The sequence below is a fragment of the Panonychus citri genome, unplaced genomic scaffold (assembly GCF_014898815.1).
Source record: "Panonychus citri isolate SS breed McGregor unplaced genomic scaffold, ASM1489881v1 Contig00063, whole genome shotgun sequence".
In the NCBI taxonomy this organism is placed as follows: domain Eukaryota; kingdom Metazoa; phylum Arthropoda; class Arachnida; order Trombidiformes; family Tetranychidae; genus Panonychus; species Panonychus citri.
This window is the reverse complement of record NW_026515468.1, coordinates 1523559-1540558: the sequence shown is the minus strand read 5'-3', so window position 1 is coordinate 1540558 and position 17000 is coordinate 1523559. Positions and strand designations below refer to the sequence as shown.

General features: G+C 31.6%; 3 protein-coding genes across 4 annotated transcripts; 1 reads left to right on the top strand and 2 right to left on the bottom strand.

The window, feature by feature from the left end:
• Window positions 1-5630: 5630 nt before the first annotated feature.
• On the bottom strand, window positions 5631-7451 carry LOC128386214 (mannose-6-phosphate isomerase-like). The gene is made up of 4 exons (XM_053345211.1): window positions 7285-7451; window positions 7094-7215; window positions 6334-7015; window positions 5631-6264 (listed from the first exon to the last, which is right to left on the bottom strand). The coding sequence occupies exons 1-4, from the start codon at window positions 7376-7378 to the stop codon at window positions 5852-5854; spliced, it is 1311 nt and encodes a 436-aa protein (XP_053201186.1). The 5' UTR covers window positions 7379-7451; the 3' UTR covers window positions 5631-5851.
• Window positions 7452-7924: 473 nt separating this feature from the next.
• Window positions 7925-12154, top strand: LOC128386213 (regulator of chromosome condensation-like). The gene is made up of 6 exons (XM_053345210.1): window positions 7925-8346; window positions 8440-8862; window positions 8927-8991; window positions 9070-10128; window positions 10509-11178; window positions 11253-12154. Exons 1-6 carry the CDS (start codon window positions 8067-8069, stop codon window positions 11417-11419), a joined length of 2664 nt encoding a protein of 887 aa, XP_053201185.1. The 5' UTR covers window positions 7925-8066; the 3' UTR covers window positions 11420-12154.
• Window positions 12155-13319: 1165 nt separating this feature from the next.
• LOC128386215 (vascular endothelial growth factor A-like) lies at window positions 13320-15131 on the bottom strand. 2 transcript variants are annotated; one of them, XM_053345213.1, is made up of 5 exons: window positions 14835-15131; window positions 14231-14285; window positions 13880-14167; window positions 13584-13788; window positions 13320-13521 (listed from the first exon to the last, which is right to left on the bottom strand). In XM_053345213.1, exons 1-5 carry the CDS (start codon window positions 14967-14969, stop codon window positions 13506-13508), a joined length of 699 nt encoding a protein of 232 aa, XP_053201188.1. In that variant the 5' UTR covers window positions 14970-15131; the 3' UTR covers window positions 13320-13505. The 2 variants fall into 2 exon arrangements, with proteins under 2 accessions (XP_053201188.1, XP_053201187.1); XM_053345212.1 differs by having other exon boundaries at window positions 13880-14285; window positions 14835-15128.
• Window positions 15132-17000: the final 1869 nt, after the last annotated feature.

Genomic DNA, 17000 nt, shown 5'->3' with positions numbered 1-17000 from the left:
GGATAAACAGAACTCACTCTCACTTTTTATCATCTTCATCTTCATCTTCATCATTCTCGTAGTAATAATATGTAACCGGTTTTGGTTTCTTTGGATTTCAGTTTGTTTTCTGGTTAAACAAAAAGCCCAACCCTTTTTGGGATCTTGCTCATAACCCTTTTGGTTAATACAAATGCTGCCGATGAGCTGACAAGAGGTCGCTAGTAGTCAGGGAGTCGAACTCAATATTAGATAACATAATATATAATATATGATAATGATAATATCGATTGATGGTGAGATGTTGATGATGAGAATGATGAAGAGGAAGAAAATTATATTTTAAAAAGAAAAGAAGAAAAAAAGGAAGAGAAAATCAAGTAAAGAATATAAAATGGATATTAAAAATTTCTGATTATATTATTTTTGTGAGAAAATTTATTCGAAGGAAAGAAAAATTCTCTGAAATTTTATTCACATTTCAGTCTGAAACTCAATCATAATCATGGAGATGATGATGAGAGTAATGATAATGTAACATTTCAAGTAAAATGTGAATACCCTTTACTTATATTAACAGATTTGGCTTTCCAACTCTACTGTTTATTTGTGATCATCATTATTATTATTGTTGTTGTTTAGATTATCAAAACCATTTATTTTTGTATTATCATCTTTTTTTCATCTTCTTTCATCATCATCATATAAATTGCTTTTCAGTCTATCATCATTATAGAGTAACTCACGATTCTCGTTCTTATCTTCATCTTCTGAGTAAATAACATGACAACTCTTATTATGAAAACTGTAACATGTCATTTTTATCTTCTATATTATCATCATTCTCATGGATGATAATAAGTTTGTCTCTTGATCAATAGTTTTCCAAATATTGATTTGGTTTATTTGTTATCAGAAAAGGAGAAAGAAAAAAGCTCGAACTGAACTTTTTCTGTCTCTTATTAGAAGCAAATTATATAGTTTAAGTTTATCATAATAAAAGAAACTAGAAAATTATAATATTGTAATATTATCATGTTATAAGAAATAAAATAAATCCTTTCAATTTATTTCCAGGTTCTTGTTATCATCATCATTATGATGATTATTATTGTTATCATTTTTATTTTGCTCTGGATGCTAACTAATAATATACTTGATGAGGTTGAACATCAAATAATCAGAATTGAATCTTGTAATAATAACAATTGATTGAAGATGTTAGAGGAAAATAGAAAGAGGAAAAGAAAGAGGAATAACGATGATTACATGATGTTGAATGATGAGAATGAAAATATGGATGTTACCATGAACAAGAATCAATGATCCTGAACTTAATTTTCTTTCCCCTTCGGTAGTTATCATGTTTCATCTGAAGGCTATTTTACTATCAGTAATGATAATATTTTCTCTCGTTCAACATTCCCATTGATGGATTCTTAATATTATCTTCATGTTCGAATCCTCCTCGAACTTTTCAATCCTTCTCTTTCCTTGCCCTTCCTTTTTATTTATTACATTTTCCAATGATGTAGATGATGATTCTCATGTTTAGGATTATGATGATGCTTTCATCTGTTTAGAGAGTGAAACATGTTGATGATGATGGAGATGAAGAAGCGAATGTGAAAACATCCGTTATCAAGATGAATAATCATCCAATGGTTTCCTACAGAGAAAAATCTTCTTTTTCCTTCATCTTCCTTTTTCATCCTCATTTTGATCTTCAGTTTATATCGATGTCTCTTCATCTTCTTCTTGCCCATATTTATGTATATTGATGCTGATTTTCTTTTTCTAAAATTTCATTCAATCCTTTTTTCTTCTTCCTCTTCTTCCTGATTCTCATGAGATCAAACCGATGGATGAGGATGAAACTGATGCTTTGGATCTTTCTCTTCGTCTTTAGAATCATTTTTACTTCAATCTTCATCTCCTTTATCAACAGTTATAAATATATAGAGTCAAGATCTTTTTGTGATGAGGATGAAAATAGAATCTCATCATTCTCATTCTCATCTCTTTCCTTTTTGCTTTCTTTCTTCAGATTGTCTGTGGGAATGTTGATGTTAATGATGAGAATGATGAAGAAGATATGAAGATGAGGAGAAAAAGGTTACAACAAAATTCAATCAAAATGGCGACAGAGTTTTTACTTTGTTTCGATTTGATATAACATTAGGTGAAGAGGATGTGATAAAAGTAGAGAAAATATCATAAGGTTGACAGTTTTACTTATCATCTTCATCATTATTAATATAAATTAAAGTAATAAATTGAAATAGTTGAGAGAGAGAGAGAGAGTAATAATGAGTGGCAACGAAATTAATGAGACAATGTTCACCATTTTGATGATTATCACCAACGTGTTTCCAAGTCATTAGATTGACTTGTTAATTAACACGATAATTTGCTCAATCAAACAACAATTACAATTGTCACCAAAGTAAATTAACTTTTACCAGGTTAACATGACTCGAAACAAAAACTGTTCAAATGAACAGGTTACATGATGATAATGATTGTGGTTAGTGTAATGTTTAAATTATGATGATTATTATTATTAAATATGATGAGAAAGGAGGAGGAAGATGATGAGGATGATTATGTATTTTGATTGCCATGTAATTGGGTGTTGAGAGGCAAAGAGAATGGGTTAAGAATAAATAATTATGACAATCATATTTAATGTTAGAAAATTCAGTCAAGAATGAAATCTCTAGGCTCTAATATATTAGTAGTAAAAAAGATGATGATGAGGGAGAGAAAGAGAAAGAGAAAGAGCTGTTATTATGAATGAGATGATGAGGATGATAAACTTTTTGCTTTGTCTTCGTTTATTATGAATGAAAATTAGTTACGAGTAAAAGAGAGGCTCAAGTTAAATTAATCGACCTTTTTTTAAGTTAATTCATGTTAACAACTTTTTACACATTCATTGAGATGATAATGATGATGAGGAAGAGAGGGAGTAGGAGGGATGATGATGATAGTAGTGGTTTTGATGAAGATGCGTTGATTGATTAACTTAATTTCTCATTAAGTCAAGTACATTATTTGGATTAACTGTTATTAAATAGTTTAGTTAATAAAAGAAAAGGAAACAAATTGATTACAATGTAATCAAGAAAAAGAATAATCTTCTCTTATCATCTTCATCATCCTAATCATCTCTTTCTAACCAATTAAAATAATAATGTTTATCCTCTTTTCTTCCTCATTATCATCATCTTCATCTTCATTACTCAATGAAAGTAAATGATGATTGCTTTTCTCTTCCTTCATCATCTTCATTCATTATTATCATCAGTTAATTTGCTTAAGGTAACATCCATTTAATGGCCAATTAAGTTTCTACAACTAAACTAAAATTTTCTTGGTTAAATTAAAGTTAATTTAATTTAGCTTATTTACCAATCAAGACCTCAAGGGAATCATTAGTTAACATGTTAACTACTCTATTGTTTAATTTAATTGTTAACATATTATTAATAGTTAATTTTTCTTTCCAATCAAACTCAATTATCCAATGTTGATACTAATTAGATAAACAAATGCTAATTTGATGATAATGATAATTGATTGAATTAGTTAGAAACATGATTAACAGAAATGGTTTGCAAATTATTTAACTCTAATCGATGATTAATCAATAGCTTTTAATGCTAATCCAGATTATCCCAAACTCTGTTATGATCAAGATTATCATTGAATTGATTTAGTCTGACTCATTGGTGGGAGTGATGAGGATGCTAAGGATAATATTGGATTCCTATATTTTTATTGCTTTTAAGTTATAGGCTTAGAATGCTGATTTTTATCATTTCGTGATTACTGAATTTTATCATGATGATTCTGCTTTTCTGTTCGGTTGACTGTAATCTCTCCTATTCTCTCTCAGTATCTTATCTTTTCCAATTTAAAATTGAAATAATGATGAGAAATAATAATTCATATGAAAGATATTTCGTTTATTATACTTTGATGATTGGGAGTGAAAAATGTTCGAGTGAGCAGGAAGACGAGGGAGTTATTAGTTTCTTTTTGAGGAATCTCGCCTTCCCCATATTCATCTTCATCTTTTTTTACTCTATCAAAATGTAATATTTGATAACTGAAATTAAATAATAATAAAATGAAGACATTAAGAGAATCTGATAAAATATTTGAAATTAAATTTTTCATTCTTTCATGTTCATTATCTTTATCATGGTTTGATTGCTTTCAGCCTTCTGCTTATTTTGTTTTACTTCCGTTTCCATCATCCTAATGTTCATGGTGATGGTTCATGGTAGAAATGATGAGATATTAAAAAATCAGGACCTGAATTTTTCATCACTGTTCAACCTTAGGGTTTTCTTTAATGGTGCTTTTTGTTTTTCGTTTCATTGTTTCATTGATTAGTTGATTTTACTCATTGTTTCGTTGTTCATCTTAAGCTCATGGTATTCATTCAAATTCTGCCGATATAATTGCCATGAAATCATTTTCTCGCTTTTATTCAGTTGAACATCAAAGTAAATTGTTGTTCTTGGTTTTCAGGTTTGCCTTCAGGAAAAAGATGATGTTACATGATGAGATTGAAAACAAGAATAAGAGCAAAGTAATGAGAAGATGAAAGTAAAGGGTTGCAATGAACTCTCTCTCTCTCTCTCTCTCTCTCTCTCTCTCTCTCTCTCTCTCTCTCGATGGAGTTCGAAGTGAATAGGAAGATAGGGAAGATGATAATGTTAGTGGGATTCAATTTTCTTTCATCTTCTTTTCATTTTAAATTTTCCTGAGATCATTCATCAGACTTTCAGATCATTTTAATGTCAATTCCAGTAGAACTTTTTTCTATCTTCTTTCACATCATCTTCTTGTATCTGGTGAATCCAATGGAGAATGAAGATGATGATGAGAATAGAGAAGAATAAAAATAAGAATAAGAATGAAGGAAATAAAATGAAAATTCACTGAAAAGAAACTGAATTTTCTTTTTTTTTCATCACAAAAATTCTGAGCTGAATGTGAATCAGCAAATTCAATTCATGAAATAATCTTTTCCTTTTATTCTTACTCATCATTTGTATCTTCATCTTTTCATCTTCTTTTCCTTTCCAATGATTAAAATATTATAATAATATTTACAGTTAATCTTATAGGTTATTGAATTTGTTAATTTACTTTATTTAGATTGTAACAATTATTTCTCTCACAGAAATTTCGATCAATTTAACTCTAATTTAGTTTCAATTAGTTCTAAATAATCAGTCAATTGTTTCACAATCAACTCGATCCCCATTTCTTTTTATGTACAAGCTTCAAATTACCAGTTTCTCAACTCAAATCTTAATTGTTAACGAATTTAGTAAATGTAGGTCTCAATTTAATTAATAATAAATCTCAACGATAAATGTTCATGATCAAATGAATAATTGGATAAAAGATCCAAATCAAGTATCATCATCTCACTAATTAACCACAACAATCAATTGTATTTCTAGAGGTTCTCTTGATTATCTAAACAGCTAATAAGTGGTAGTGTCAAAAATCAAAAAAATTAATTGTGATTAAGTTAATCAAAGTCTAAACGTTATCAGTGTTGCTGATAATCAAGATGAAACTAAATTATTTTTCTCTTCTTCGTTTGCTGAAGATAAATGATTAGATTACCATTTATTTTGCTTTTATTTTTGGATAAAATTAAGATTAACATTTAATGATTAGTTTAATTTGAAGGAAATAACGACAAATGAAATATGACAATTTGATAGATTTAAGATAATTTCAATAATGATATTAGATAAAAGGGAAATTTTGAACAAAATCAGGTCAATTTGAACAGATTAGTTGATCTTTGTAATGAGTCAAACTAAATCACTTGAATTGATTATTGTTTAATAAAAGCTCTGAAAGCTAAAAATCTTCCACGTAAACCGGATAAAGAATAATTTAATCCTGGTGGTAGAAAATAAACTCTACTCTTTTTAAGTGCAGTTGAGTTAATTGAACCAGATTCACATTCAATAACAATTAATAAAGATGCACTATGGAGTCTGTGTAATGGAAATTGTGATCCAGAAGATTTTCCTTTGGGTATTTCGATCTTTTCAATAGCAAATTCATCAACTGGAGGCGAATATAACCAAGTGAAGTCGTTATTGCGAATCGGTTCCAATAGGAACTTTTCCATTCGTTTGGGCTTATAAGTCATCGTTTCACAGAGAAGCTCAACATCCTTGAATTTGGGTGTTAATCCAGCTCTGATTACGTTGTCTGAACAAGCCATGATTTCAATACAGTCTGAAGGAAGAAATGAAAAGAAAATCGATTAATTTAACAAGGAAAACATTTCATTTACAATCAACTAACCTCCTGATAAATAACAATGGGGTTGATTGACATCGATGAAAAAAGCTTGACCAGGTTTCAGTTGAATGTGATTAAGAAAAAAACAAGCAAAGGTTCCGACATCATCAGGATAATGATCAGCGATTTGCTTGAATAGTCTCAAGGTTTCATCGCCAGTATCGACATTGGCTTGATTAACCAAATCTTTAATTGTCGCAATGATATTCTCGGGCTTTTTAGTTAACAAAGAGGCGAAACATTTCTTCAGCCAGTTCTGTCGATTAGGTTTGTCACTATTCTCATAACCATTAAGCAATTCACTTCCAAGTAATTGACCAAATTTTTTGTATTTCTTGGCGAAACCAATGATTTGATCGTGGGGACGAAAGTAAGCCAGTGCTGAGAATGCAGTTAAGGCAATCGATAATTCTGGTTTATGATTAGGGTCTGGATAATGTTCCGGTCGAGATGAGAATAATTGACCAGCCAATGTTTTGTCAGGATGAACTTGAATGGACAAAGGCTTTCCAACCGATAGAACTTTGAACAAGAATGGTAAATGATGACCATATTTCTTAAAGATATTCATGTCCCCGATGAATTCAGGGAAAGCAATGAACAAATCACTGAGTGAGTGTCCATCTAAACCAGGACTCAGTCCACAAATACAAGATGAACCAGATTTATGAGTTCCCATCCAAAGCTGGAAAACAGACAAATTAAATATTCAATTAGTTTCTCAATTTCAGTGAGATTGGAATTACATTTAATCTAATTTTACCTCAGCATAGGGTTTATCTTCATCGATAGTTGTTCCTTGGTCTTTCAGGATCTGACCAACAAATGAACTGCTTCCCTTTTTACCCCATTCATAGTGTTTAGCTTGACATTTAAGTGAGATCACTGAAAGATAAACAAACAGATTAGTGATAAACAAAAGAGATTGACTGGAATTAAATTATAACAATTTACCAGAAAAATCAGGGGATTGAATGGATTTTGACTTGTGAGCATCATTATCAAGTTTAATTAATATTCTCTTCTTTTTTCGATCCTCTCTCATCATTGATCTAAGTCAACACTCGATGAGATTTAGGATTTAGACTTATGGATTAACCAAAATGAAAAATAATATTTACAAATCAACAATCGTATCGATATAAGAAAAACGATACTATCGATATTTGAATTTCAGCTTTTAACTGATGAACGATTATTAATCGATTCACAAAGAATAAATCGAAGTAAATTTATCGATTTCTTCTCTTTCTTTTTCAGTGTCTACATTTTTTTCTTTCTTTTATTCTCTGTCTTTTTATTAGAAATCGATTAGACTCTCACAGTAGAGATGAGCGATATTTGAAAAAAATATCATCGAACAATATCGATACTTAGATTTCAAATATCGATTTGATCGATATTTAAGCGACAGAGACAAAGACATGGAAAAAAGTAAGAGAAAGAGATAAATTTTAAAAAATCGGTAAAAAGATCAGCGAAAATCACATGTCATTAAAAGTAAGAGTAAAAAGAAAGAGAACTATTAATCGATATTCTTTTTCTTGTATCGATAAAAAAGACGCCAAAATATCGATATCATTTATCGATATCGATATTATCGCCCATCATAGCAAACACGTTGAGAGGTTTTGATGGTCATTTTTAATGATTTTATTGGTTATTGTTTATTTTAATTATTACCTTAAGTGTTAATTTCTTTATAATTCCAACAACATCATTCAAATCTCTTTGTGATGCCTAAAACAAATGCTACAGAGATTAAAACAAAGGAAACCAGAGGCAGAAAAGCTGCGACCAAAGCCTCATCTCCTCCACCAACTGAACGACCCACCAGAGCTACAAGATCCAGCACCAGAGTAACCAGGAAAAGTGTCATTGAAGAGGTACCCGAGGAAAAACCAAGTAAGCCTGAAGTTAAAGCTACTCGCGGTCGAAGAGGTAGACCAGTTGCATCAAAACAAACAGAAAACTCAGAATCAGAAACCGAAAAACAACCTGAACCACCAAAAAGAGGTAGGATTTTACTCTAGTTATTTTATTGCGTCTTTGTGTTTAACACTTAAGTGATTGACCATTTTCATCTTTTATTCTCTTTTCAAATTGAAGGCTCTCGTAGAAAAGCCCCTGAGCCTGTCATTGAAAAGCCTGCTAAAGAAACAAAGGCTGAAAAAGCTAAGCCGGTAAAGCCCGCTACTGCGACTGCTGTTACAATTGAAGCCACAACCACTACTACTAATGCTACTAACTCTACAAATACAACCACAACTACTACTACCACTGGTAGAACAACTAGAGGCCGAGGTACAAAACGTTCTGCTGCTGCTATTACCGCCGCTGTTGTTGATCAATCAGATGAAGAAGAAGCTCCAAAACCAAAAAGAGCCACACGCGCTCGCACAACTTCAACTCCTAAAGAAAAACCTGCCTCGAAACCTGCACGCGCCGGAACCCGAACAAGTACCAGAGGAAGGAAAAAAGAAGCTACGCCTGAACCCGAGCCTGAAACTGCTCCAGTAGTCGAAGAAAAAGGTAAAACAGAGTAATTAATCAATCGCAATTAGATTAGTCAACATTATTTGCTTATTATTTTCAGAGTCAGAACAAGTTCCAGATGAACCGAAAGAAGAACCGGTGAAAAGTCAACCAGCTCTTGATAAGGTTTGTTTCAAAATCTTCATTTCCCTCTTTTTATAGTAATAGTTTTTCTGATCATTTGTTTTGCTTTTTCATGTTTAGATTGAAGAAGAAACCGATTCTATGGTCGCAAGTGAAAAGACAACTCGAGAACCTGAAATTTTACCCACTGTAGTCGATGTGATCGAAGGGATCAAGGAACAAGTCGAACGGACAATTGAAGAAATTAAGGAAGCGGAATTGAATGATACAGTTGCTGATACTGTTGAAGAGAAAGAGAGTGCTGCAGATGATGCATCTAGTGTTGCCGAAACACGTGATAGCTTAGATGTAAATTTGGATAATAATTCAATTCGAGATATACCCGATGACGATTTGAAGTCAATCGATGAAAAGTCTAACGATGATAAGTCCAGTGACAAATCTGTCGATGAAAAACCTTCAGATGAAAACTTAGCCAATGATATTAGTGATACCGAGAATGAAAAGACAAGAGAAATTATTGAAGCTTCTAAAGAAGATCAAATTGTCCCAAATGCTTCCGTAGAAAATGGAGAAATCTGCAAATCTTCTGGAGACACGAAAGACATTTCTAATAAAAGTATGAACGACACTGAGGATGATATTGGCCTTGATGAAACATTACCAATGGAAACATTGAATGACAAAAATGGAGATATTACTAAAAGAAAAACTGACGACCTGGATGAAGACGAAGAAACCGATGATAAAGTAACAATTGCCAAACAGAAGCAAATGAAAAGAGCGAGAACACATTTACTGGACATACCCGATATTCCCAGTTTTTCTGGAAAAGTGATGACTTTCGGTGACGATGTGTGTGGCGAACTTGGCCTGAAAGAAATTGGGGTCAATAAAAAGCGACCTGTTTTCGTGAAAGATGTCGATGAACCAGTGGTTTTCATCGCATCCGGAGGTATGCATAATGTTTGTTTAACATCAAACGGTCAAATATACACTTGGGGCTGTAATGATGAAGGCGCCCTTGGGAGGAAGACTGAAGATGTCGATGATCGAGATTTGTCCGCTGAACCCGCTAAAGTGCCTTTACCTTATAAGATCGTGAAAGTGAGTGCTGGTGACTCGCATTCGGCCGCTCTTACATCAACCGGTTCTATTTACATTTGGGGCAATTTCAAGGTAATCATTGTTTTGGTCGTAATTGTTGGTTTCTTTTTGTGCACATACTCTGTTCTTGTGTCCTCGTGATCTTATCCTTCTCATTCCTTAGAGATTAACTTTGTTATCAATTCTTTATGTTACTAATTATCTTCTCTATTTAATCTACACAATGTTACTTTTGAATGGATCAATTTGATTGTTCCGATCCATGTTTTCTTTAATCTTTGATGATGATCGTTCTTATAGAACGTGTAGTTAATTTTATTGCTACGACTTTTATGTCAAGGCTTATACTTGATGTAAAACTATTGTTCCACTCTGACAAAATTATAATATTGATGTTAAAAATTAACTTATAATTTTTTATTTCTCATTTCTTATAAAATTTCTCTTCTTAGGACTCAAACGGAAAAATCGGACTAACATGTGATTCTAAAGAAGGGCAAATAGAACCCGTTCAAATTGAGATTTCTAATACAACTTTTGTGGACTTAGCCTCTGGAAATGATCATCTTTTATTACTAACCGATACTGGAGAAATTTATTCCCTTGGAGTCGGGGAACAGGGACAATTGGGTAGAATATCAGCTGATGAAATGAAAGAAATCAAAGAGAAAAAAGAACTTTTCCTCAACCCTTCACTCGTTAAATTTGATGAAAGTACAACATTCGATCGAATCTGGGCTGGACAATATTCATCCTATGCTAGAACAAAAAGTGGAGATATTTTCGCTTGGGGATTAAACAATTATTCCCAACTAGGAATCCCTCAATCAACCCTTCAAAATGATGATAAATTAGACTTAACGGTTCCTTTCCCCACGCCCGTTCCTTCATTCAAAAAATGTGATGGTCTCGTTGAACAAATTTGTTCTGGTCAGCACTTTATGTTAGCAAGAGATTCCAAAGGTAAAGTTTACTCTTGTGGTCGACATGAATATGGCCGATTAGGACATGGGCTACTAAAAAACTCATATGAAGAGCCTAAACTAATTGAAAGCTTTGACAAAGAGTTGATTAAACATATCGCCGTGGGCTCAGTTACTTCATTTGCCGTCTCTGAAAAAGGTAAGTCTTGTTTGTTTTGATCTCTATTTAGTTGCCACAATTCAAATCTAACTTAATTTTAATTTCTTGCTAAGGTGATCTTTATGCTTGGGGAATGGAAGGAAATGCATTAGGATTAGGAAATACTGATGCTTGGACTCCAACTCAAGTGATAGCTAAGAATTTGGAAACTCACAAAGTTATCTGGGTGGCCGCTGGTTCCCAACACACTGCCATCATTGTCCAACCTAAGAATGAATAATCTAATCAACTCTTTAATTTGAGAAAATAAGTTTAAAGTTACATCTTGGCTAACTTAAGTCTCACCATCAATCATGACTCTGAGTTAAAGGCCAAACCAATGAGCTTCATTTAAACAACCATGTTAACCAACATGCACATTAAATCATTACATGAATTTATTCAAATACACTTACAAACACAAGCACCACCCGACATCTTCATTGGATCAACATATTAAACATCTCATGAAATTCACCTTCCTTTTTCCTTTTCCTCTTTTCTATCCCTTCTCATCTATTTATAGGAGGATTTTTGGTCAGCAGTATCTTTTCATTTGATACATTATATCGCAAACACCATAGCATCATAATTATCAAACGATTAAAATCAGAATCATTTAATCAACTCTCAAATCACCAAAAATTACGAACGTATCTTTAATAATCCTCTCGATGTTTTTCATGATTGATTGTTTTCTCATCCTTTCCTTATTTCAATCTATTCTTTTTCATACCAAATCAAACACAAATCACATTTAATTGTCAACTTTTTGTTCCAATTCTCTTACATCTTAAATGAATATATCTTCATATATTCATAGAATCTTTAAATAATTCATTCCGATTTAGCCCTTTAAACAGTTGATTTGATCGCAAACTAAACAATTTATATTCATTATTGATGGCCAGAGAATGAGAAGAATAAGTTTCATTGAAATGGAAACTAATATACTAATAATATTTGATTACTTTAAGTTTGTTGATCAACTTTTTCTTTCTCTTAATGATATTAGTTTAATTTTCAATTATCAGTTGATAGTTATTTCTGTTCAATTTTAGATCAACTTGAAAGTGTATCAACACTTAATTACCAAGCTAAACCAACCTCTCTATTGATTGTATTAATATCATTATTTTGCACCAAAAACAAACAATTCAAAAGAAAATCAATAATTTATAAGTCTAATTAATTGTAAATTATTGATATTTTATTATTATAATTCTATACAAGTGAAACATTTTATCTTCTATTGTCATAATTTCCTCTCGAGTTTACTTGTTGATTGTCATTTTATCTAAATCGTTAATTCAACAAACTGTTATCACTTGATTGTTGAAAGAAAACAACAATCAATTCGACCTTCGGAGATTAATTTATCTAAACAATTTAATCTGCTAATTTAAATGTTTCAGGAAAGATTAATTTAAGCGATGTTACTCTCCACTAGTGATTATACTTGAAGTGACCCAGATCATTAATCAATTGTAAGTCGAATCAAAACTTCAGGTTTGGTTGGTCAGATTGACCCCTAGTGACTCTGGTTGATTATCTAATGATAAGTTCAACTCTTGGTTCTTTTGGTGAAGGAGATTCAGCAAAATACTACTGAAAATCATTACAAATCAAGAGACTTTAGCAGTTCGATTTATGTAATAGCACATCTAGAGGACATTTGAAGGTCTTTTTGTCTTTTATTCTGAGCTAATTAGTTTTAAACACTTATTCAGATTTTGGAATATCTCGAATCAGAAATTGTTTTCTATTAATAATTAATCGTAACTCTGACTTGAATTTAAGAACTTGTCCATTATTAGATTGGCTTTTTCTCGAAAGATATTAAAATTCTATTCGCTATTACAAAGATTAACCTCGATGACCTTGAAACTCGAAATTTATCATTTCTTTTTCTTTACTCTCCATTTACCCTTTCTTATCATGTAGCTGAATTAATAATTAATTCGTTATGACTAAAGATGAAAACTTTTCTCAGAAATAGTCTCTCATTAAATCAATAGATTTCCAAGATTAGGAATAACCGGTCTTAATTCTCACAATTTTTGTTAATCACAAAATTAATATTAAGTAGAAACACTAATCCAGTTTCGATCATTGACATCTAAAGCAATTAATTCTGACAGTTTTCATTTACTAATTGAATTCAATTTTAATGATTGCAAGAAATTGATTATCAAGTGAAAAGTTTGAGCAATTAGTTTGTTGAGAATGGACAAAAAATAGATTATCGTTCATCTCTATTGACTTGAACGCTTGAAGTGGATAAGGATTTTATCGTTTTCCTTTCGTGAAGCCAAAAATCGCCAAAATTAAGTAGCCTCGCAACTGAAATGAATGGAGATGAATTCGATTAGCGATTGGTCAAGCTAATTACAAATGGAACTTACTTGCAAGTGTCATGACTAAAGACTGTTCCTGATGGACAATGTTTCACTTCCCTGCATTTGCATTTGCATTCACTGTTCTCCCATGTCTTCAGTGGAGCCATGTTGCGACAGGCAGCGAACTCTTGTTCGTTTTTACAGGCACATTTACAGAGATCTTTTTGGTAAACATGAATACTCGAATTGCAATGTTCTTCTTTTACTTTACCTGAAACAAAAGGAAGTGAATGGAAAACGAGGACATGAATCAGAGAGAACAGGAAATGAGTTTGAATGAGAATCGAAAGAATGAAACTTACACATGCATCGACATTCCTCATGAACTTCGATTGGAATCGATTGCGATGTAGCTGAAGGTGTAGCTGATCGTCGAATCCGAATCTTGGCTCTTTTCACTTCTCGATAAGATATTTTGGTGGGTGTACAGGCCATTCGATCGCTAATATCACAACAACCTCCACATCTCAAGACTCGAACACATTTTGGAAAGAAAATCTCACCAGCCTCAACGCCCTGATCACCGACTTCCACTGTTCTCAATTCCGGCTCACAAACCGCTTGTTCGGCGATGTTGTTCTTCCTTCGACCTAAAATAGCATCATCATTATCTTCACTAAAACCACTAATACCAAGAGCTGCAAAAACCTCACTTGCGTTTCTTAAACCAGCAGTTCGAATTAAAGCTGAATCGAATGAATTCTGTGCCTGAAAAGAAAAGAAAACCAATTAATTATCGAGTAATTAATTACTTTGAACAATTTCACTTTGAATTTTGTTCGAACCTTGAAATTTGATGAACAGAAAAACATGGATTAAACTAACATCAGGTAATCACCAAACTCTTACGAACACAACCATGAGTTTTCATTAAAAGTAAACACCCTGAGGCATTTTCTTACAATTAGAAAACACATTATGATGCTTTGGGTTAATCTGAACATGATGCCTATCGAAGGTGCTAATAAAAGATAATTGATCTTAAATGATCAATTAAATCATTCCAATTTTCTCAATTATCTATAATTAACTTGATTAATTGAAATTTGACTCGGGGTTTCCCGGGGAACGATATTCCTACGTAAGTGACTTTGGTTATGACACAATTTCCACTCCTGATCAGAAAAATTTCAAATACAAAGACTAATTTGAGTCGCGATTTTAATTGTTCAATCAACTATTCAACGATTTTCGAATGTTTAAATTTCTATTATTCAGTTAATGAGTTGAAAATTAGATTAATTAAAGACAACTTACATTTGGATGTCTCTGTGAATTCGGGAAAACGATTGGAGATGAACCAATAGATCCTGATATTAATCCACTTCTTCGAGCCGTCAAAACATTTGGAACAATTAAAAACACGATAAATAAATTAAATATTTTTTCCATTGAGAAAACCAAAAGGATGGACACAGTATAACAATAGAAAAAGTTATCGATAGAGAGTAAGAGTAATTAAAATAGAAACTTTGATCGAAAATGATGTTAACTCAATTCTGATTTCTGTTCAACTGAAACTAAATCAGAAAATCATCTCCTTTTTCTTGGAAATAATCAAATGATTATAAACATGGAAAACAAGTTTCAATTGGATAAGACATTGAATTGAACTTGTTCCGTCAGATTGACGGAAGATTCAGTGATGATGAGAGAGGAGGATAAATGGGTGGGTTTAATCAATTAGAATCATTGATTAATCAAATTGCATAAACAAGAATCAATTTGAAGGTTTCATAATTTGAGTAAAAATCAAATGGAAACGTTAATGATTCTGTCTGTTTGTTATTCTCTGAAAAGTGATGAAGATGCTCATTTACCTTCATTTTTTGTTTTCTCTTGTTACTCAAAATGATCTTGAAATAAACTTTTGAGGAAGTTCAAATATTATGTTAAAAATATTGATTCCTGTAAGTAAGTCAAGATTAGTTCATGAAAAATCAGAAACAGTTGATTAATCAACGACTAATTAAATCCAGTTAAATGATATTTTTATCGTCTTTTAAATTATGTAAGTTACAAGTCAATTTGTCAACTCGGTTTGAGCTTGTGATTTGGTCCATGTGACTGGTGGACAGTCAATGGTCATCTCAATGGCCTTTCGATGGACTAACTGAATCACAATCATAACTAATTGTTTAGTTTTGATTGAAACATTAATCAAATTGACTGAATAATTAAGATGAATGAGTTGCCATCTATTGTGGAAAATAAGTATCAATTGTATTGATCGATTCGACCTTCGAGATTTTTAATTTTTAATCGAAACAATTTAATCTTTAATTGTCTCATTCCTCGAGGAAGCATTTATTAATAATTGGTGACGAAAAGATTTCACAATAACAATTGAATTAAAAATCTTTTGCAAATCTCTTGACCGGATGTTGATTGTTTCAATTATCTTTTCATCAATTTCCGTCTCCACCTTTTCCTGTTAATCTTTGATTATTTAATCTCTTTTGTTTTTTAATTATAATCCCACCCGAATGTTTATTTTCCTACTGATCTTTATACTGAAACTCAAACCTAAATGAAAGATTCATTTCAACTCATTATGATGATGATACAATTTAAACAATCAATTAGTCCTGGAAGCAATTAAACATATCTAATTACAGTCTTTTGATGATCAAATTGCCAAATTAGACATGGAAATTAGTGTGAGATGAATTTAATTAGTCTCTTATTGCACAGAGTATTAAAGTTAACTGTAAAAAATTGATTCTTTTACCTCAAAATGTCGTTGGAAGTTTTTGTATTTATTGTTGAATCTTTTTCCATGATATCATGAATTTGATTGTTTCTGAATAAAAGTAGAAAATTGTTCAATTGAATAAATAATATCATAGATAATAAACACCATGACTATTGATCATTTCCATATCATGGAAGGCTGAATACAAACAATTAATGAACCATTGAAACGACAAAACGTTAAACGATCAAGTTAATGGTGATGATCATTGGAATAGATTAAAGTCCCAAAGTTATCAACGGAAATGTCATCAAATGATATTCAACAATTAAGAGTAACAAATTCGTTTAGATTTGAAATTGTTGAACCAGGAAAAAGAAAACAAATGAATTGAAAAGTTTGAATATTCAAATTAATCTGAATGGTGATTTAATCAAGAGGAAAGATTCACAATCATCTATAAATCAAGAAAAAAAAGTGAAAATACCATGAAAACAATTAACCAAATGATAACGATAATGATGAAAAATCAATCAACGATTTCCAATTAATGATATTAAATCATCATGAAACCCTGGAGGTTAATTGTTGGATTGTAATCGACAAATTAGAGTTCAATTAATCAACAAATGAATCATTTATTACATGCATCTAAAAGAAGAGATGAAAATAATTGAGTGATTACGATTTTCTAATCAATCGAATTGCAATTATTCAATTAACGGATC